Source organism: Cydia splendana, chromosome Z, assembly GCF_910591565.1.
Source record: "Cydia splendana chromosome Z, ilCydSple1.2, whole genome shotgun sequence".
NCBI classification, from domain to species: domain Eukaryota; kingdom Metazoa; phylum Arthropoda; class Insecta; order Lepidoptera; family Tortricidae; genus Cydia; species Cydia splendana.
This window is the reverse complement of record NC_085987.1, coordinates 7,714,193-7,737,001: the sequence shown is the minus strand read 5'-3', so window position 1 is coordinate 7,737,001 and position 22,809 is coordinate 7,714,193. Positions and strand designations below refer to the sequence as shown.

Sequence of the window (22,809 nt, the reverse complement as noted above, 5' to 3'; positions counted from 1 at the left end):
GCGCCCCGGCGCTTTAGTATGAAACTTTCCATAAGTACATAAAAATTTAGCGAACTCTTTAACGATACGAACAGTTTGGTGCAACCGACCCTAAATATTTAATAATCACCGACAGTGATAGATTTATTTGTGAACGGTCACTGCAAATTGTAGCATTTGAATTTTGAAAATAGCAACTATTGCCGTGTTTTATCGTGTTGTACATAAACGTACCTAATGTCAAATCTAAACTGCCGTCGAAATCGTGTGTCCTTTTCCATCATTTTGACACTTATGTTTGAAAGAGTGAGACAAATTGTAACTGGATCATTATCATTTAGTGGTCAATAGGTATAGTGCCTTTTAAAAAAAAAATAGTATAGTAATTATTCGTTTATAAAATCACTTGAAATAAACAGCAATAAGCGGACATTACAGGCGCGAAGTGCCCAAACATAGAATCACAACAACTCGGAACAACTCAACAACAACTCGGAGCTAAAGACTTTTTGTAATCATTACATTTTGAACCATTTTATTAGAATGCAAGCTTGTCAGATACAAAGGCATATTCGTAATACGAATCATCGAGAGTTTTCGGAACGGGAATGTTCTCATTTATTTGTACAATTGGATGACGTAGGAAGGGCTCGAATTAGGAAGGGCCGGGTTACACGTGGCTCCGAAGAGGGGGGTGTGACCCGGTTACCGGGGCCTATGACCGAGGCCGACCTTCACACTCACCAAAACAGACCGATGTTTATCCCCGAGGCTTTTCTTTAAGTCGGCCGATGGACGAAAAGCTCGTTTTAGGGCGGCGTTTGCGTGTTGGCGTCAAGTAGTTGGTTGCCTAGTTGAAGACTAGGGGTAGCCTGGGAGCCTTGTACACGTGCAGTCGGGAAAATTTAATTAACTTTTAAAATTCTGTTGAAATATGGGCTACTTAAACGATAATGCGAATGACCGCGTATCATACCTATGAAGTAGTAGGTATAGAGGTGGTCCTATTGATGTTAGTATATCTCAATCGAATTTTCTTCCATCTTCTCAACTGTGTATGTTGAAATTTCATATATCTGTGAAAACAAAATAAGAGCTGCATAATTTGTAGACACATACACATACATACATTCATTCTTAATGCAATCTGACAGGAGAGAGCAATTCCTACTCACGTGGTTGTGACAGTAGGTGAAAATAGTTATTTGTTTTACAAGGGGAAATATTTGTTGTTTAACCCTTGGTACTAATATTGATACCCGAGCAAGCGAAAGATTCCAAAATGAGTCGGTTTCAGGGCACGAGGGTTAAACAAACTTTGCTCCCGAGTGAAACACATTTTTTTACCACTACAACGCCACGTAAATAGTAACTGTAAAACATTATAATTAAATCAAAATTTAATAAACATTATCAAATATGTATCATTCAAAATCATCACTTAAAAATTACACATATGTGGATACACTTTCTTATCAGTTTTTGAATTAGAAAGAGAGCTTTTACGAGCTATTGTGGTGAAAAATATATGTCTATGCTTCTTTTAAAGTTCTGTAATACATTTGCATTATCGTCAATGCGTGTATCTGCTTTCTTGGCTCAATTTCGCTGTTAGTCAAATTGAGAAAAGGATCATAATAATAATATAATATTATTATAAGGACTTAAATATTAACAGTATTTACGACTGATTACCTCACAACAGATGTGCCCATTTAGCGTGTTGGTTCTCTCCAGGAAGTCATAATACACTTTAAGTAGCTTCGAAGAAACTCCAATAGAGCTTTAATAATAGAGTCCAATAGTAAAGATGTTTAGTACCGAAGTGATATGGATATCTGTACGATACCGAAAGTTAACGATCCCGCACGGTTGTAATTCATATCTCTTCCGCGCTGGTTATGCAGCGAGCGACTGGCACAAATCGGCCAACATCGGCATAACAGCAATTAAAATGGGACATAATGTCTGTGCTGAGGCCTATTGCATCACTCTGTCCCCACCAGCAAAGGACGCATAGCGAATAGAGATCGTCCTCGAGGCGAGAGCGGTGCGCGCTGCACTAGTCTGCAGTCATTGTGTTGCACTTCGCACGCACGAAGTGACCTAATAGTGGCTGGAGGGAGGGATCGGGAAGCGCAGGGGGGCGGCCGCGGGGCGCATCGTGTGGTAGGTCGGGCTCACTGTGCGCGACCGACGCCCGCCGCGCCGCCGCAGCCGTGGAAAACTTTCTTCGCTTTTCCTTTAAACTGAAGCGCGCGCGCCGGTCTCAGCGCAACTTTAATATAAACAAAATACAACCCGGGCCCCGGACTATGTGATTGCTCTACTCGACTCGGACTGTTTGTGCATAGCGATGTGAGCTGGTCACGTGAGGGTAACTTCGCCTATGGATTTGGTCATAAAAAGTCGGTAATTGTTTGTATAATTAAGCGAATCGATTAAGAGAAAACCTTATAAATTTGTGCATAATAATATTCTCTGCTAATTGACGTTAACAAATGGTCCGGTTGCAAAATAGTTCATTTTGCATAATTGTATAATTCGTTATTTATTACTATGGTTGCGGATTTATTAAATGATAGCTTTTTAATGGCAGTTAAATCTCATGTTAGATAGTCAGGCCCTTTGTGGCTGTGCGCTGTGCGCGAGCGCATGCAGCGGAGCGCGCTCGCTTCCGGGCGGCGCGGCATCTGCGCTGCTTTCACTTTCTCCTCGCCCGCCGCATCTCGCGCCTGCTCCAAGCTTCCTACATATTCTATCGCTACGTCTATTCCGGATTGTTACATAAAATATTCCTCGAACGTTTGGAAATTAACACCACTTTTTATCGCCGTTACATGTATGTAGGTATATGTTATACATAATTATTACAAACCAGTTTTCTATACGGCTAGATACATGTGCCACGGTGACGCTCACGTCGTCGTGACGCAACCGGCTAATCTAGTCGGCGTCGGGAAGTGCAGTGTCGCGTCCCCGCCCCGCGCCTCGCGGCCAGTCCGCGCGGTCGTTGACATTTCACCCAGTTTCTATTCTTGCGTCTAAAAGTCCGCGGTGCTCTCTTCCTTCCCGCGCATAGACGAGAAGTTTGTCGCTAACGTTGACCGTGTGGCGTTCCCGCAGGCGAGTCGGCTGCCGACACCAGCACGTCATCGCCGGACCCGGGCCCGCCCTCGCCGCGCATGGCCGACGCCGGCTGCAGCACGCCGCCGCACCCGCCGCCCATGTTCGACGACGGCAGCTCACCCACGCCCACCCCGGCCTGCCACCCCACCGTCATTCGCTCGGCGCCGCCATACTCCGTCATCAAGTTTGAAGGAGCTGCCAGCTCCAACAAGTCTGACAATTCGCATGCCATTAAACACGTGGTCACGTCGCCCACGCAACACTCTTCCGTGAAGCTGGAGGGCCCGCCGCCGGAGCCGCCGCTCCCGTACAGGCCACGAGCGCCCGCGCCGCCGCTGCCCGGCGTGCACTCTCCTCTCGCGCCGGGGCCCTGGCCGCCGGCCGCTTGCATCAACGGCGTCAAGCCCGAACTTATTGGCGGACACTTCCCGCCACAGCCGCAGGAGCCTAAGACTGGCGCGCGAGGGCCTGCGCAATGGAGAGGGGCGCCCGCCGTTATCATGGGTGAATCCGGGGGCGTACGCACAATGTTCTGGACGCTACCGGCGCCCACTCCCGGGGGTGAGGCATCTGCGACACCGAGCGGGTCGCACACCCCAACACCGCCGGCTCCTGACCCCTCTACATGCAGTGAGGAATCTGCGGCTAGGCTGCTTTTGAACCTTGGTGGCGAGTTAAGGCGACAGCGCGGCCCGCCATTAAACATGGAACTGTTATGGGCAGGAGACGTATCACAGCTGCCAGCTCACCAACAGCTACACGCTCTGAACCTGAGTGCGGCGGCAGGCAGCACGGCCGGAGCTTCAGGCGCGCCGGCCCCAAGCCCACACTCTATGCCTCGTCCGGAACTACGTGCCTACGCGCCTGAAGCTGAACGCGAAGAAGATGAACAGCCCATGATCTGCATGATATGCGAAGACAAAGCAACAGGTTTACATTACGGAATTATCACGTGTGAGGGATGCAAAGGCTTCTTCAAGAGAACCGTACAGAATAGACGCGTGTACACATGCGTCGCTGATGGAGGCTGTGAAATCACAAAAGCGCAACGAAATCGATGTCAATACTGTCGCTTCAAGAAATGTATCGAACAAGGCATGGTTTTACAAGGTAACATCAAATACTTTTAAATTGTATTCTAGAGATTATCAACAGACCGACAAAACTAATAAAACTTCTTTTTCAGCTGTGAGAGAAGACCGCATGCCGGGAGGACGAAATAGCGGCGCAGTGTACAATTTGTACAAAGTAAAATATAAGAAGCACAAAAAGGCAAATAAAGCAGCGACAACAACAAGCCGGGCGTCGCCACCAGAAAAGCCTAAAGAGCCAATGCCACCTCTCCCGCCACATCTGGTCAACGGCACTATTCTTAAGACTGCTCTCACCAATCCTAGCGAGGTAAATATAATTAATAGTCTCAAAACTATCCTTTATTATTGCCTGTCACATACTTCCAGACGGGCAAATTAATGTTTTAGATATATTTGTATAACACATTTACCACTTGGAGACTCTTAAATTAGATGAGAACACTTCCTTTTATATATTATATAGACGTGTTGCGTTCAGGTTGTCCACCTAAGGGCTCGATTAGAGAGTGCAGTATCATCCTCGCGGGACCGCGCGGTGCCGCTGGAACGGGCGCTGCACATGATCCGCGCCCTCATCGACTGCGATGCCATGGAGGACATCGCCACCGTGCGCCACCTGCCCGATCTCCTGCACGACACCTCAGAAATAGGCGATAAGCTCTGCAAAATTGGGGACTCCATCGTACACAAGATGGTCGCATGGACGAAGAAACTCCCGTTTATAATGGAGATTCCGATGGAAATACACTCCAAGCTGCTGATGGAAAAGTGGCACGAGATCTCTGTGCTGACGACGGCGGCGTTCCAGGCTATGCACGGGAAGCACGCTCACGCGCCGCCCTCTTCAGACCACGAGCATGACTTCATACAAGAGGTGAGTGTTACATTTATAGTACGATAGGGACCGAGAGTATCTCGTTTATGCATCTGAGTCGGGTTCAGTCTGACCAGACACCGGGTCACTTTCGCTCCAGAGACTTCCGCCGCTTGCTTGGAGTGCAGTTACGTGATCTGCATCGGCGCTTACGCAACCGCGATAGAAAGTCGCTGCCTTTGGCAGAGAACTAGCTGCACTCGGCCGAGCTCGGTGCATAGTGCGCTCTATTACACCCGTAAACTAATGCAACACGTCGGACGTTTCAATAGCCTTCGGCTCGATCGAACGCATAGGAATTCTATGCAATTATTTGCTTCGAAAGGTGAATAACATTACTGCTAGATAAATAACTGTTTTGGTAGGTATAAATACTTAACTATTCATGTTCCATAAAATATTGTATTTTTATGCACCTGCATTCATAAATAAAGTAGATATGTCAGTTGAAATTAAAATTTATACGTATGTTTTTTGAATATGAAGTACGTTTCGTGCCGTGCGACATCACTTATGTACATAGTAAATGACCTCAAGAACATATACTAGAAAATTATACTATTACGCTGTTACATTTAACCGATCCGATTATATATTAGCAGTTCCTTATCAATACCTATATGTACATATTTGTCCCACAAGACGTTCGTTACGACAAACATCTAAAGATTTCTAAGGTACTAATACACATTGATTAATTTGGCATCTACCATTTGTCTATTGTTGAATGTAGTGCAATAATAATGTTTATATAAATAAATATTACATAGGTATGGACCATAAATAATACACTTCCTATTAACATATATATGACCCAGTTTATTAACTAGCATTGTACGAGTATTTTACTTTATAAAATTTAATAGAATTAAACAGATTATAAAGGTAGCGTGTACTAAGTTAACTTATCAAAGAAAGCAGGCGATTGCGTGCGTTACGTAAAAGCATTAAAGTTGCTAACGCCAGTTACATATTTTCATTGTCTAAAGCATTTTCCTGTATATGTTACATAGGGGACTAATTAAAAAAGAGTTAAAAGATGTTATTTATATGTAGAGTATAAACCAATAAGATATTAATAGATCGCGATCGGTCTAAAGATACCTCTTCCTTGTAATATATTAATATAAACATATTTTTAGACTACAGGAAAATTACACAGAACGTATAATATCGCTTACTTCATATCCAGCTCATTAATTGTATTCGTTTCTATGAATATACTAAAATCAAATACATTAGTAAAGTAGAATACTAAATCGGTAGATTTAAAACAAGCATAAAAAGAACCCATTTAAGCATTAAACTGATATATTATGAATATTATGATTTATGAATTATTAAATACCTTGAGTGCTTACTAGTTATCAAATAATAAAACAATGTTAAGACTTTTGGCACAAATTACAATCAATAGGTAAACAATAATTGACGTAATACTATTATTATGACAGCATTGTATAAGTTATCAACAATTGAGTGTTGCCTCAGGTGAACGCAAACCTGCGGACGCTCCAGAACTGCCTCACCTCGCTGATGGGGCGCCCCATCACCCTGGAGCAGCTGCGACTGGACGTGGGGCTGGTGGTGGAGAAGATGACGCAGATCACCTGCGTCTTCCGCCGCATACAGCTCCGGATGGAGGAGTACGTCTGCCTCAAAGTCTACATATTGTTGAACCAAGGTAAGTACACCATTAAAGGCATGCATACGATTTTAAGCAGCTAAGTCTAAAACATATGTGAAGTGTTCAATTTTGTATATTATGCGCAGCGAATCTTTTGTGTACATTGTACCCAAATTGTTTCAATATCAGTGAGGGAAATAGTTCATTTCGAACGATAGTGACGTCAAAATCATCTCTCTGATTTGGAATTGTGTTAATTGTTAACGGATAACCTTTCGCCGGCCCGCGGGCTGATGCTCGTTATTTGGGTTAAATAAATATTAGCATTTAAAAAAATACTCCGTCATTCGCTGATTAAGAATCAATTCGGGCATAAGTACAGTACGTACGTATAATTTACACGTGACTTTTATTTATTTATTATGTGTGTTGTTTACTATTAAGTAATCTGCTGCCAAGCGAAACCTTTCCGTAATCTATATACTTGTCTGTATGTATGTTATACCTTCACTATGATAAAATTGCTTGTAAATAACGTTATTTCAGCGCATGGAAAAAATTTACTAGCCGGATTTCGACTACGTATATGATGACTTTTACAGACATTTCGTTTTGCACTGGGAACCAACAAACGGAAATGTAATGAAAAAGTCAGATTTGCATAATTGTTGCCTGAGGAAGGTTTATTTTAATTTAGATTCTGAATCCTTTGAAAATGTTCGGTCTAGTCGGTTCCCTAACATAAGTATCCACATTTCTATACAATTAGTATGGCAACTTGGGTACTTAAGTTGGGGCACTACCGGCCGTACGGGACGTTTTTGTTTAAGTGCAATTTATTCGGCCGTTTTAAGAAGTAGAAAAAAAAGAAAAGTAAATCGTTAGATATATTAAAGTACGGAAAACACAAAAAAGTCACAGCGAGGCGCTGTATTGCAACACGGTCAGTCGTCAGTTATTATGATTTATAGTCCATGTAACCTACATGCGAGAGTTGTCGCTTGTGAAATCGATTAGGAACTTTAGGAAGACTTATTTACTGTCACCTATAACACTTTACAGCGTACGTTAACCCTTCGAATATAGAACCACCTCACGAGTCTAGATACTTTAGTGTCGCAACTCCTTTACCCACCTAAAATAGACCTTACAAAACATCTCCACGCAAACTCGCTATCGCTAAGTAGGTATGTTTATACACTTGACAGCGGTTGCAGCTTTAGTTACCTTCGTGCTATTATAGCCTCTAAAGCGTCGAGCTAAAGCATATGTTTGCACAAATGAGCTAGAATAGGGAAACTAGGCATGACATCCTGCGTTATCGCAGTGCAACTAGGTCGGCCCTCACATGCCATGTTTGAAAATAATTTTCACCGCACCAACGTACGCACTTATCAAACTACTAGCGATTAGAAATGGCGTCGCGTATCAGCTAATGGCATCAGCACATAAACAACGTGTAGTAGTGGTTGATATATTTGAATAGTTATACTTAAATTTTACCTATTACCGATTTCAATAAGCATTTAGCAAAAGTTGGCGTACCTACATATTAGTATGCTCCCTGCCTACCTTGCCTAAGTACATGACTTAACTGAGATTACTGGAATTGATTAGTCATACGCCGTGACTGAGAAACTGAAACACAAAATGGCATTAGTAGCATTATACAACAAAATACGAAGAACATTAGGGTGTTAATTCCGTAGCAATACCTTTATGTTTATTAAAAGGAAGTATCTGCGCTTCCATATAAAACACATAAAGCATTTTATAGCTACGGTACGTACTCGTTGTGGCTATAGTGAAATGGAAAGTGCTTGCACAACAGTTCCGCCTCTATGTGCGTCTGCACAGCGCGCGCATGTGTGCGCGTTGAACTGTTGGTATGCTATTGAACATGAAACTAGGGTTCTGCTACGCTAAATTGACACATGTAGCCCACACTTTACGATTTGAGACTGAACAATTGCCGTAGCAATTAGAATTTTTAAGTTCAACACTGACAACGGATAGTTCTACCGCCATCTATGTCGCCAAAACTCAGTAATGTTCCGACCTTTAGGTAAGGGCATTCATTTAAAATGATTCGTAATCCTAGTGAATATTCGCAATATTCCAATGAATACGAAATGTTTACAATCGCAGCTCATTGCGGAAATCCTGTGAACAACATCGTAAGGTCTTGTTCTAAAAGATGTATAATATCCGTTTTAACTAAATGCACTTTAGACTTTTAGCCCGACGGAAAGCAAAGTTTGTCGTTTAGAAAATAATCGTCTATAGCATTCCATGGAAAATTTACCTGTAACGAAACCTCCTTGACAATAGGTTTTGCTTACATTATCAAGAATAAATATTGTGTATGCTTTTAGCATACATGTCGTCGTACAACTTTGCAATAAAAACATATTTATTTGTAAAACTTCAAGAGCTTCAACATAACTAACCTGAAACCATCACTTTTACTTTCATTTAGACGACGACGGTACAAAGAAAATACATCACTACACCTTATAAAACAAAGTCCCCCGCCGCGTCTGTCTGTTTGTGTATTTGTTTGTATGTTCGCGATAAACTCAAAACTACTGAACGGATTTACATGCGGTTTTAATCTATCAATAAAGTGATTCTTGAGGAAGGTTTAGGTCTATAATTTGTTAACCGTGCGAAGCCGGGGCGGGTCGCTAGTTCAATTTATAATTAATAAATGATAAAAGTTTTTACCTATGTGTTGGTTATGGTTTTGCGACGTGCTTACCAACTGGCTAGAGTCTGTGCGGAAAGAGAAGAGTCATGGAATGTATGGGGCCCAATACATTCCACGACTCTTCTCTTTCCGAACAGACTCTATCATGTCAGAAAAAAATTAGACCAAGAAAAGTCTGCAGCGATTTTGACAACACATGCAGTGCAAGAGTTATTTATACGTCATAATTTCATAAAAGTTTGACGTTTAAAATAACACTTGCACTGCGTGGGCTATCAAAATCTCTGTAGACTTTAATTTCTTGATCTAACTCTACCTTTATATTTTTTTTATTTTATAATTATCTGCAACAACGTAGATTGAATGATCTAAGTTAAATCATAATACATTCAGGTGCGACAATACCTCTAGATGTAATTAGATAAGACTGAGTACCTAATCACTACACAACTTTCACTGGTAATTTCGCTCGGATAAACAAGGTTGTATCTAATTCAAATGTTATTACCAGATACACCGTTGTCGTTGTCGCTCGTGTTCTCGATGGTTACGTCAGGTAGGACAGTTCTGAGCGGAAAGCGAGACTTGAGGATACTTTCTCTTCGCCCCGCAGATACCCGCACTATGCAGCGGTACTTTACGTAACACCGATTAGCCTTACAGCGTGTACGCTTGCTTATTGCGCCCTTTTCTACATGTTATAAACTTGAGAACAAATTTATGTTACCCAATTGTTAGCGAATAAAATCGAAGATCAGAATCACGAATAGCTCAATGGAGGCTAAATTTATTTGAAATTTATTTGTTACTCTTTATTGCCGTAAGCCGTAATAATCGATATAAATGCGTTACCAAAACTTGGGTATCACAGTGCATTTAGTCTACAAAAAATAAAAATACACAAGTACTAATAATAACGTCCTACGCTACTTATAAAACCGGTCTAATTTGTAAGTATAAGGTTGACCTAGAAACTCACAATGACTCCTGACTAATTATCCAAGAGCTATGCAAAAATACAATATAATTAATTGGCGTCAAGCAAGTAATTATAAGTTTAATTTTGTGTAAAAATACAAAGGTACGAGTAAAAACATTAGTTAAAGTCGGTGCTGCCAACTAGCGCTAAAGGTCACAGACAGATAAATTTAGGTAGCGCACCGAAACCCCGTCGTCGTTAGTTTATAAATAAACTTTGCAGTTTATAAGATTTAATCAAAATCATGTAAGTAATCCGATACACATGGTAGAACAAAATAACATTTACGTAAACAGTAAATAAATGATCACGCGTCTATTTTTCCTTCCTCGTTCTCTAAACACAAAACATCGGTTTGGTTGAATGTAAAACGCGCACATGAAACAGCCGCGCGGCCTACCCGTGGAAAAGCGCTCGCGTGCAAGCGAAATGGCTATAGTGAGGACGCAGCGCGCTTGAGCGGAGGTCAACGGCTAGCCGCGGTCGTTGCCCCGCTATCGGAGTGACCTACTGAGCGCGTGACGTCACCGCCGCACCGCGCGCTCGCTCGATACAAATGGCATTGGAGCGCTGTAGCCTCACACCGCCATCTAACGGCGAGTAGACGAACTACGCATTTCTTACTCTAGCGCTACTTGTGTTATATTTCGGAACTAATTAGTTTTTCAAACATGTACGTCGCTGTTGTGGGGATTCATAAAATGTCTAGTTTCAGAATTGGGCTTTGTATGCTTTACACATGTTTTCTTTTGTCTTAGAAGTGGAACTGGAAGGCATACAGGAGCGATACGTGCAGGTTTTACGCAGCTATCTGGAGCACGCGGCTCCACACCATCCCGGCAGATTGCAGGAACTTTTTGCCAGGATACCTGAGGTGAGGCATTTTTTTTCTTAGGTTCTTTGAATACTTTTTCAACTCACACGTTACTCCTCCCTATCTTGGACTACACCGATATATCCTTCCTCAATATCACAGAAGAAAATTTTAAACTTGAGCGCATATATAATATTTGTATACGGTTCATGTTTAGGCTATTCGATTTTTTGAACTCTTTACCCGTATATAAACTTAGGGGTGCTATTTCTCTTGCTGGGTTCAAGGTGCTCATTAAAAAATGATATTTGTCTCTCTCATGAGTCCCACATATTATGTAAGGTCAGGTGGGGAAGAGGAACTATGGGGGAAGGTGGATACTTGTAGGGAACAGTTAGAGATACTTAATTCTATTAAAAACGAAATTAAATGATAATCCTAAATATAAAGCTAATTCATAAATAAAATTAACTTAAAAATATTTACGTAAGAGGACTTTTTTTATATGGTTTCTCTTAATCCGAGAAAAATAAAGTATGTATTTTTATTTGCTGTCCCTTTTTACTTTATTACTTACTACATTTATTTACCCAGTTATATGTGAATATAACACTGGAAATAATACATTACAGGAAAAGTAAGTGATTACTTTTCCTTGTATTATTTAGTACCTATGTTTAAAAATAAGAAATGATTTCATTGAAATCTTTGACTAATACAAATAAACTTACCTATAAATGTTCGGAAAATGGCCTAGACTACCAATAATTTTCTCATACTTACTCTTTACTCTATCTGATGTATTTGTGTTCTTCCACTCAGCTTGTCGAAGTTACCTATATATTAACTATTATTTTGTCGTGTCCCCAGATCCAAGCAGCGGCTAACCTTCTACTCGAGAGCAAGATGTTCTATGTGCCGTTTGTGTTAAACTCGGCAGAGATCAGATAGTACGTGTAGTCGCGCCGCGCGTCTTATGTCACCACCTGTGTTCACTGCCCCGGCACAAGAGCTCGTACAAATGTTCCTAGTCGCCCGCCAAGGGGCCCGGCCGCTCGGCGCGGCTCGGAGCCGCCGCCGAGCCCCCGGCACGGGCAGCCCTCACCGCGCGATAGTGAACTCCCTACGAGCACGGCTACATTACATACTCGCGCCCACGAGTCCATGTGTGTAACGATGTTTATTTTAGAGGAATTAAAACGTCCCAATTGACAGACTGATTTTTATTAATAGTTCTTATGTGATAAGCGCCAGGGACTCGAATGCGTGTTTTATACCTACGTGGTAGTGTATACTAATTAGTGTAAATTAGTTTAATGTTAGTTAATATTTAAAACTGACAGACGGATCGCATAATATATTATTTCTGTAAATATAGAGTATTTTATAGCATAGGTAGATTGTTAAGATGTTGTTTTAGATAGATTTGTTTCTTGTACATGGAATATTGCTGTTTTAGTTTGCATTTTATATCGTGTAGGGGTACCTAACCAGTGTAATGTAATAATGAGAATTTTACCTGTCTAAGACTTGTTGGTAAGTAATGTTATGTAAGTAGACTGTAAGTACGTACTCTCAGTGTTTACCAAGACTGCTTGTATACAACTGTACTGTTTATACACTAACAAACATAATGTTCTATAGTCACAACTTATGCATTTTTATTGCCAATATTTCGCATAGACACGTTTCGTGCATTATAATTTTATCTAATGTTTTCTCTTGTCCCTATTCTGACTTAACCAATTAATGTAAGTGTCCGGTGTACATTGTAGACAGTGTTATATTGTACTTGCTTATTGCATTTCTCTTAACGAAGTTAACTTCACGTGTACCTATTGTACACGTGCTACACCTTCGTTTGTTACTGTGTTTAGACAAATTCGAGCTCAATTCCTCAGTCACTAATTGCGATAAATAAGTGTGTAGATATTATACATCACATATCTCACTCGAGACATCCATCCCACCCTATGTTCGAATTTACTATGCACTTATACGTAAATATCGTTCTACCAAATTGGTAGATATAGTTTCTTTATGTCACTGAACCTAATAAACAGGATATACTTAGAAATCATTCCTTCATAGTCATTTATTAGCAACGTATAGAACCCACAATGCAATGGTTCATTCCCCGCATAACTTTCTCGTCATCGTCATCTTCCGTTCAACTTCCTTTCCGACAACATTATCTCATAGAACTTCCATATTTATCCCGTACTCATACATTATGTATAAAATAAATAGGTAAATGAAACTTAATTGTATAACGTTAATAATATACTACTTTAAAATAAATAGAAACAAAGAGACTTTCTAACCTTAACACTGTCAGTATATCACTGCCTTTCGTTTTAACAACTTATTTGCCGTTATTGCTATACATAAGTCTCAGATTTCTCGTTAATGTTTTAGTGTAATGGACGTTCCAGCAACGGTGAACAGTTACCAATAGTTTTAGGAAGGCGACGTACGCCGAGTATCTTAAGTAATTACAACCAAAAAGTTCGTTATAGGGACTTACATAGATTCTAGTTTAAAACGGTTAAGCGTTGTACCACACATTTTTCGATGTCGTGGCGAGCGTGTAGCAACTCTGTTACAAGAACGACTTTCTATAACGCTCTTAATCCTAATACAAGAACATATTTTTTAGCAAAATACCGCCACGTTTGAAAAGGCATCTCGTACCGTTCTACACATACTTAATAAGCCACGACATCGTTTTTCCACGTAGCTTACGATCTCGTCCCGGTAATGAAGGCGTTAACTCAAATCCAATGAACACTTACAATTTGGATTATAATTTTCTTCTAGGCTACTCTTGGGCCCTAGCTTAAGAGTAATCCCATCTCTAGCACTCCAACCTTCAGCTTGAACATATGGCATTCGATTCTGTCAATGTTTTTGGACGAACGTTTTACATATGTTCATGATGAAAGACAGATTGATAGAGACAGCTTAGCAGAAATGTGTGTTCGGCTTAGACTTCAGTTGGCAAAAGTGGAAGTCTATTCATATTACTAGAAGTGCAGCCATGTTGACTAAATCGAGCGACACACGACCGTTCCTCGTCATGTTACCATTAGATAAGTGTTAGGTATTAGCGTGTTTTATATGTGTAATTTAAAATTAGTGAATACAACCAGTTACAATACTGCCATTAAATGCCTAAATATTACCTAGTTTCAAAATAATTTTGTTATAGGTAACTAATGTGTATATGATTTAACTTAGTAAAACGGCGTTCGTGAAATTATAAGTTAAATGTGATAATTAAACAGTGATAGAGTAAATATTTGGGGTAAAGGCGCCCCGTGCTCGAGCGGAAAGTCGTGGGGCACGCTAAGGCAACTACTTAACACCTGTGTCTACTGGGAACTCCGTAATTAGAAATTAGTCTAATATCGATGTTAAGCTCTTGCAATCAATATATATGCGTGACAAAAAGACATAATACGAGTACCTATTTCGATTTTCGGAAATTCGCGTTTATAGCCCTGTAACTGGACGGGTATCGGCGGCTGGCTTGACACACTTGCGTCAGAAGGAGCTTGATACCCGCACTTATGTAGCTTGCTTTAGAGGCTCCCATCGCAGTCCCGCCGTGGCGTATCCTCGCCTGTAGGTACTTCATGTCAAATATTCTCCTTAATTGGGTAACTATATTTATTTATCTTAATTGTAAATTAGTTTTATAAAACACCATCTTAACGACGGTGTAACTCTAAAGTCTGAGGTAAAGATGCCTTTATAGATTACATGTTACGAGGAAATCATAAAAAACTAATCACGAATCGTGCGTCATTCTACTAACGTGTAAATGATTATGTGTATGTAGATAATATGACACTTATTTTGTTAGTATCGTAGCGTATACTGTTATTAAGGTGAAACTAACGGCATTGTATGAAATGGAGATTAGGACGGTAAGGATGTTATTGGCGTTGTACAAAGGATAGTATTGATAGAAATTAACGATAAAATTGGCGCATTACTGGCGAGTACCTAATTAGAATAGTACACGAAGAGCCCTCTGAGGCTAACATTTCTTGTGTAAATAAATACTATTTTGACATAAGATGGCCACTTGCTTTTCGATGCTGTCCTGATTATTTGCTGGACTCTGTAATAAGACTTAATCGCCTATTTCTTCTTTCAAACTCGTGTTCTTTTTTCAAAGCAATCCAGGATATTAGATACAAAAATATATTAAAAGTAACGGAACGTAGAATTTGCTCCTGGTTGGTGATTTGATTGCGTTTGAGTAATTTGCATCCGTACCAGTCGGCTCTAACCAAGTTCTCACTCCTGGGGCTCATTTCTGGAACGATATTAGGCTAATATTATTAGTCCACGAACTGTCAAATCCTATGAGTTGCCATGAGAACACACTAATAATACTTTTTAGTCTAATACCGTTCGAGAAATAGGTCCCTGACCACAGACTAATGCATTGTGGAATGGAGTCGATTTTAGAGGCTGCTGGAAGTTACGGTCATATCGCCGCGCAGTCCGTGCCTGCCCGCGGCCCCGCGCCAGGGCGTCCGCCGGCCGTCCGATGCGCTCACAATCAATTATTAATAGTTAATCTATGGTACAGTAATGTATTGTAAAGTACTTTAAGGCTGAGATGTAATGTGCGGTGGTGGCGCGACGCGACCGAGCGCCGCCGCAAGCGCGGGCGCCGACGGATGGACCTAGTTAATATTGCGAAAATATTTTGACTGATATAATAATTTAAACGTAATAATGTTAATATATTTATAAGAATGTAACAAAAAACTTAATGCATTTCACACTTTCTTTACAGTCCATAAGAAAAATTACATGTAAGATATTGTGACGAAATATTTTCACATTGATAGTGTAAGGTTTGTTGTGTAAAATAGCGTTTCGTGTATTTTGGGTAAAAGAAGGGTTGAAATTGTGTACATTAGACATTGTATTAAATAGTACTGAAAAATGGTGTGTAAATCAGTAACAGAATATATATATTTGGAAACGTTGAAGAGTGATTGTTGTAAATACATATACATTATACATATATAGAACTACATGTCACAGATGAATATTTGAAATAAGTACATACACATTCATAGATATCTGTTCTAAATGTTTTATTCAGATAACAATAGGTAATCGTGTTCTGTTATGGTTAAGTGTCTAAATAAGAACTATAAACAAACACGTTTCGCTTGTCTGGTTCATTCGACGATTTTGTATCTATATATGTTTCCTCACTTTTCTGAATCGAAGTATTTTAGAGATATAATATGGTATACAAGTATGTTTATCTGTACACTTGTCACGGTTCGCCCATGGGGCCGCAGTGGTCGCTCGGGCACAGCGGGCGGCAGTCCGCGACTCTGTTAGGCTCGGGCTCCCACACCGCCTTGTCCGAGAAGGAGCTATTTGCTATGTTCTTTATAAAATTTGATAGTTGATTGTGAACGGGTGTGCTGTTGTACTGTACTCTCGTATTTATTTGGGCTCGCTCAATTTCAAGACTTATCGCTTTCAGACCTAGCATATTATACATTGTTCGCTTTAATTTAAGTATTATCAATACGATAGGGTTCTGTACTTGTAGTATGTCACTTAGAATTGCTGATCGCTGTACCGTTCTCGTTGGTTCCGGACGGGTCGGGCTAACCACGGACCTGACACAGATCTGACGCTGCAATGGAATTTACAAGGAAATTATTACTAACTTCTTCAGACTAACTTTATATAATTAGTACAGCTACAAGGACCAAAAAGTCAACTCAGTTAATTTCGATTTTTGGCAATACTATGCGACGTAGTTTCACTTGTATATCGATTCTAAAAAAGGAAAAGTTAAAAAGGTGGGTATCTTAAGTACTAACATGCATGACAGATGGTGCTAATATAGTTGTCACCGATTTGAAATATCGCAGTGCAAGGGTTAAATTGCTAATAAAATAAAACAACAAATCATTTTATTCCTGGCTTGTAGACAGTTTATTGATTGAAGGACTTTATGATTATACTTAGTTTTGTAATGCCCGCTGTTAGCTACCTCGTGACGTACGCGTGTCTCTACCGTGTCGCGTCCATGTCACGCCCGGCCCGGCCCCGTGTGTAGTGCACTCAGAAAGTCATGTACTGCTCTATATTGTCTCGTTGAGTGGTGCGCCGGCTGATAGTCAAAAGATGCAATGGTTTGCCAAGAGAAGTTACCTACAAGTTGTGTTTAGTTAGCGATGCATAACGTGTTTGTACTTTAATTTGTTTTTTAGTTTTACTCTTGGAAATCAATGGTTAATAAATTAAGAAAATAAAATGTATGTGAATTATTTGTTTGACTATTTATTCTACCTTAATCCATCTTGCTAAGACTGTATAAAAAAAAGTTACTTACAGAACTACGATTTCATCGAAATTGCTTATAGGAAGGCGATCCACGGGCTAACCTTTTACTTTCATTCGAAAAATGTCTCTTGGATAGGTAAATAATTACAAAATTTGTTTATTTATTTGTATTGGGTGCGACTTCGTCTGAAGATATTTACGGCGCGATTCGGGAAATGAATTAGAGATTAACTAGATACGATATAGTTAATATATGTGACGTCCCGCGGGTAAAGGTACCTTATGGCGGTTGGCGCTTACGCTATCATTAACGCCGCTCCAATATTATTGCGTAATATTATGCGACGTAAGCGCCAGCCGCCATAAGGTACCTTTTGCCTTGGAACGTCACATATCTTTACTATTTCATATCTAGTGAATCTCTAATTCATTTCCCGAATCGAGCCGTTAAAGACGAGTTGACGACTCGCTGAATATTTACTATGTCACCAAAACTGAAACATTAAGTAGGTACCTATCTTAGGTACTGCGCTTAGCGTGTACCTACGATAATTTTTATTATAGATATAAACGTGGTAATATGGTAAGAATAGGTAGGTTAGTAGTGACAAGGACGAAAAAAAGGTGCCCTTTTAGTCGCTCTGGGCGAGGGTAGCTTGTAAGTTCAACGTGTTCAAGGAAGGGTGTTTGGTGAACACAGGCTGAACAACACCACACAGATACTTGTACCTATGTCAACTAAGATACATGTCCACTACAAAGCAAAATATTACGTACGTTTTAGCATAATTTAATGACCCGCTATTGTCCTTGCATTAAAAATTTGTACACATGATAGGTTCAATTTGAGTAAATTACCTAAAAAAATACAATCTTTGCTTTGCGTGACATCTATCGGCGAGTAGTAAAACTATATATATTATCAGTGTTGCTATTGTACAAAACTCGCAGAAGTGTTTTAAGGCCTGTCCAAACGAGAGCAATTTTTCTCCGGCTGGACACGCCTTTACTGTTTTTTTTACTCGAGTACAGATATTCCACCTGTCCAATTTCTTGGTCCAATGTGCATTGCACTAAGCAAAATATGAGACGCAACGCAAATGCACATTCGACAAACAAATTGGACAGGTGGAATATGACTTATACGACCCTTATTTAGTTTCAATTTTGTATGAGACGATATCCCTTCACGCCTACGTTTTTCAAATTTGCCGCCTTTTTCTACTGACAAGATCTGCAACTTTAATAATGAGAATATTACTTATTAAATTATAATTTTTAAATGTAGTCAGTAAGCCAAATCGTGTGAAATATGTTTAAAAATTTTCACCTATAGCAACACCACAAGAATCGACTACACCGGCCTTTCTGTCAAAAAATTGCTGTCGCCACATGTTGTAACGCCAATTTCCTGTGAATAATCATTAAAATGGTAAGATTCATTCCAGATATCAAATGCATTCTGCATCTACATCGAAAGATTATTTGTAATGGCATATTTTTTTCAGAAACCCCTTATGTTGCAAGGGCACGAGCGTGCCATAACTCAGATCAAGTATAACCGCGAAGGTGATTTGCTGTTCTCGGCCGCGAAAGACTCCAAGCCCAATGTTTGGTGGTCGCTAAACGGCGAGCGTCTTGGCACATTCAATGGCCACGGAGGCGTAGTGTGGTGCCTGGACGTCGACTGGCAAACAGTCAACCTGATCACAGGAGGTGGCGACAGTTCATGCAGGTAAGCGACTAAAAACTGACACGTTTTTATTAAATCTCAGTTGCTGCGTGCGCAATACATTACTCATGGTTAGATTTCTTTCTATTTCTGACTAATGCATGATTAAATATAAGATTAATTAAAAAAAACATGAATGTCATTAAGGTTGTTTATACTTATACTAATAATTGTATTGGTAGGCTCTGGCCTGCTATAAACAAAGATTAAGTTATCAAATATCATTCAATGATGTATTTGTCCTTGTTTCACAATGTTGCTCATTGCAAATAAAAAAATGTTATTACAGTGATAATCTTCTTTCATGCTGTAGCAGAATTGTTTCAAGACAAGCATTTTGCATAATTATTTGCTATGCGAATGATCTTATCGACAACATTAGGGTTCATTGGGGTAACTTGGAATCCGGGGTAATTTTCATAGGAGCTTTAACACCTTCAGTTCCGAAAATCCATTCTCGGGCCGGACAACTATTATATAGGACTAAATTTTTGTGGCCTGGCGCAGATGTCTTGTATGGCTGGGTGGCAATCAATGTGTTAAGCTACAAAGCTGATAAACCATAGCTGTAGCACACCCTGACAGAAAATGTGTTAAAGCACAAAATCCACATTAATACAGGGTCTCCAATTTGTTTACTAGTGCACTTTTTTGGTAAGTATAATATTAAATTCTGTATCCCTGTGGCTGGATTGATGATGTATACCAGTGGTGCACAAAAAAAAAACTTACATATTTTTATTTTTTTTGTTTTGACCTATAAAAATAAAGTGAGTGTGTTGTTACCCATTTGTTCCTGTTAATGCATTGCGAAATTAAAACCTTTGTGTGCAAACAAATTACTACTATCCCTAACAACGCATCCTCGCACAGCTCTGGTCAAAATGCAACCTGAAGGTTGCAGAATTTATGTACATTTTATTTGTGACTGTAATTGTACTAAATTAATTTTCTAAAGATTAAAACATTTTTTGCTTTTTGACTAGACTATGGGATTTGGAGACCGGCAAAAACATAGCTACGGTGAAGACAAATTCCTCTGTGAGGACATGCAACTTCAGCTTCAGTGCCAATGAGGCTGCATACACCACCGACAAAGCCATGGGTCATCCTTGTGAGGTGGGTGTTGTATACTTGGTCTATTATAAAGATGATTTCTTATGGCCTGCCTCAGGGGTTGGCAAACCACGTCTCTTTGAAGGTGAAGAGCCTTTGGCTTTTTGACAGTATCACTTTTTGCCTGAGAACTGATGTACATGATGTACCACACTGTGACTGAAGCAAATTGAGGATGAGATTTACATAAAAGGAATGTTTTAAGTAATTTAATGTTTCATATTGAAGAGTATTATATGATTTCACATAGTATTATATGATTCACATCATCCTTGCCTAACATTTAATTTCCTGTTACAGGAATTGCATTCAAAAGTCACTTATTTAATTTCAACTAATTAAAACAAAGTAACAAAATAAGTTAAAGGTCCTCAGTATATTTGATTTTCTTGTTACATTATTTTTTAATAATGTGTTCAGAGATTGAGAAAATTGTACTGTTGTCTGTCAGACTTTTTTTCATGTAGTATTTAATTCCACATTTTTTGCTCTAAAATCTGAAACAGAAGCATAACCTCTAGATTCGTTTTTATTAAAAAAATTTTTCTGAAATATATATTACAATAATTACTAAACAGATATATTAATATCATTTTAGGTGTTCATTATTGACACGAGAACCGTTGATGACTCCATTTCGTCCGCGTCTCCGATCCTGAAATGGGAGATCACCGACTCCAAGGTGACGTCAATGGTGTGGGGCACCCTTGATGAGACCATCATCACAGGCCATGAAGCCGGAGACCTCATCCAATGGGATCTCAGGGTAGGCTAATTACTTATTATCATCGAAGGAGTGTGCTATTTTACTAATAAAATAACTGTTATTATTATTTACTGAATAGAAGAGTAAATAAATATCTTTAGAACATAATATTATGTCTTAATATCAAATACAATACCTTTTCCAAACTTTGTTTATCATACATTAATTTTAGGCTTGGTAAGCAAACATCCAGGTTTCATTCCTGGTTTTCCAACAGAAATTAAAGTTGATGTTTCTTGAAATGTATACAATAAAATGTTATTGCCAATATATTACAAAGAAGTATATTATACGAAACCCATGCTAGGTTATCACTATTATCAGGCCTTCCCAAAAAACTTACACAACACTACACCTTCCAGACTGGCAAGAAAGTACATTCCATCAAGGAGCACACGCATCAGATTAACGACATGCAGCTGTCCCGCGACGGCACCATGTTCATCACCGCCTCCAAGGACCAGACCGCCAAGCTCTTTGACACCAGCTCACTGGAGCTACTCAAGGAGTACAAGACCGAGCGTCCGGTCAACTCTGCTGCCCTCAGTCCCATTCTGGACCATGTTGTTCTTGGTGGTGGACAGGACGCTATGGAAGTGACCACGACGTCTACCAGACAGGTAAATTCAATGAATAGTGGGTTTTACAGTAATAAATGTAATTATATAATTTTTATGAACTTGAAGGGAAGGAGTAATTTGAAAACAAATGGCGAAAAAGTAACCAAATGGTTTAAAATTATGCAAATTTAGGTCCCTTTGTCGCAAAGTGATGATAAAACATTGATCATTTCTATCTCCAATATGCTTTGTGTTACCACAAAATTCTTTATCCTCTTTTTTTTATTTCTACTTAAATCACATTTGTTTGAAGTTTTCTTCATCAATACAGGCAACATCTGTTATTATAATTGCCTGCTTGTAAAAATGAAATATACTACATAGATTGGTAATATGTTTAAATTTGATAATTTCCCAGACTAAATAATTGATTTTTCATTTGTCAGGGCAAGTTCGACGCTCGCTTCTTCCATCTCGTGTTCGAAGAGGAGTTCGGCCGTGTGAAGGGACATTTCGGGCCCATCAACAGTTTAGCCTTCCACCCGGATGGCAAGAGTTACGCGTCTGGCGGCGAGGACGGCTACGTGCGTGTGCAGAGCTTCGACCAGTCTTACTTCGACTACACCTTTGACTACAACAGGGATTGAGCTGTTAATCCGTACTCTGTCCCACAAAGCGTTTTCTTTGCGCGGAAGTATTAATTTTGTCACGATTAAATCCACACTGAAGAATATATTTTATGAACTGGAATCGTGTTTGATTTGAAAACTTTATTTAGTAATATAGAATACTAGCGACCCGCCCCGGCTTCGCACGGGTTAACAAATGATACACAAACCTTCCTCAACCATCACTCTATTGATAGGTGAAAACCGCATTAACATGAAACTGGAAATTGCCATGAAGGACTTAAGTGCCATAATGGCACTTAAAACCATTGTGAGTACGCTGCGATAATGACACGACAAAGTATTTTATTTTTTTACAAATACAAATTATTCATTTTTTTAATGTTGTGAGTGGTTATAAATAGTGGTAGGGTTAGGTACAATTTTTGTATCACTTATTTTAAGGTTAGATGACTGGCTCG

At 39.7% G+C, this 22,809-nt stretch overlaps 2 protein-coding genes across 6 annotated transcripts in view; both read left to right on the top strand.

The window, feature by feature from the left end:
* LOC134804196 (hormone receptor 4) overlaps positions 1–17,531 on the top strand; it is a 59,781-nt gene extending 42,250 nt beyond the window's left edge. For 3 of the 5 annotated variants that reach the window (XM_063777145.1, XM_063777146.1, XM_063777143.1), the window contains 6 exons: positions 3,106–4,218; positions 4,295–4,509; positions 4,666–5,076; positions 6,568–6,760; positions 11,151–11,266; positions 12,077–17,531. In XM_063777145.1, the coding sequence (XP_063633215.1) occupies positions 3,106–4,218; positions 4,295–4,509; positions 4,666–5,076; positions 6,568–6,760; positions 11,151–11,266; positions 12,077–12,157 (2,129 nt within the window). In that variant the 3' untranslated portion in view covers positions 12,158–17,531. The remainder of the gene's footprint in view (positions 1–3,105; positions 4,219–4,294; positions 4,510–4,665; positions 5,077–6,567; positions 6,761–11,150; positions 11,267–12,076) is intronic. The other 2 variants (XM_063777147.1, XM_063777144.1) reach the window with 1 other exon arrangement.
* Positions 17,532–18,869: 1,338 nt separating this feature from the next.
* On the top strand, positions 18,870–22,469 carry LOC134804978 (eukaryotic translation initiation factor 3 subunit I). The gene is made up of 6 exons (XM_063778268.1): positions 18,870–18,977; positions 19,054–19,280; positions 20,264–20,396; positions 20,992–21,159; positions 21,522–21,779; positions 22,166–22,469. The coding sequence occupies exons 1-6, from the start codon at positions 18,975–18,977 to the stop codon at positions 22,364–22,366; spliced, it is 990 nt and encodes a 329-aa protein (XP_063634338.1). The 5' UTR covers positions 18,870–18,974; the 3' UTR covers positions 22,367–22,469.
* The last annotated feature ends 340 nt before the right edge of the window (positions 22,470–22,809 follow it).

Excerpts from the sequence above, each read along its gene's own strand:
- LOC134804978 (XM_063778268.1), top strand. Across the intron at positions 20,397-20,991 it reads CCATGGGTCATCCTTGTGAG|GTGTTCATTATTGACACGAG; the intron begins GTGGGTGTTGTA and ends ATATCATTTTAG. Across the intron at positions 21,780-22,165 it reads CCACGACGTCTACCAGACAG|GGCAAGTTCGACGCTCGCTT; the intron begins GTAAATTCAATG and ends TTCATTTGTCAG.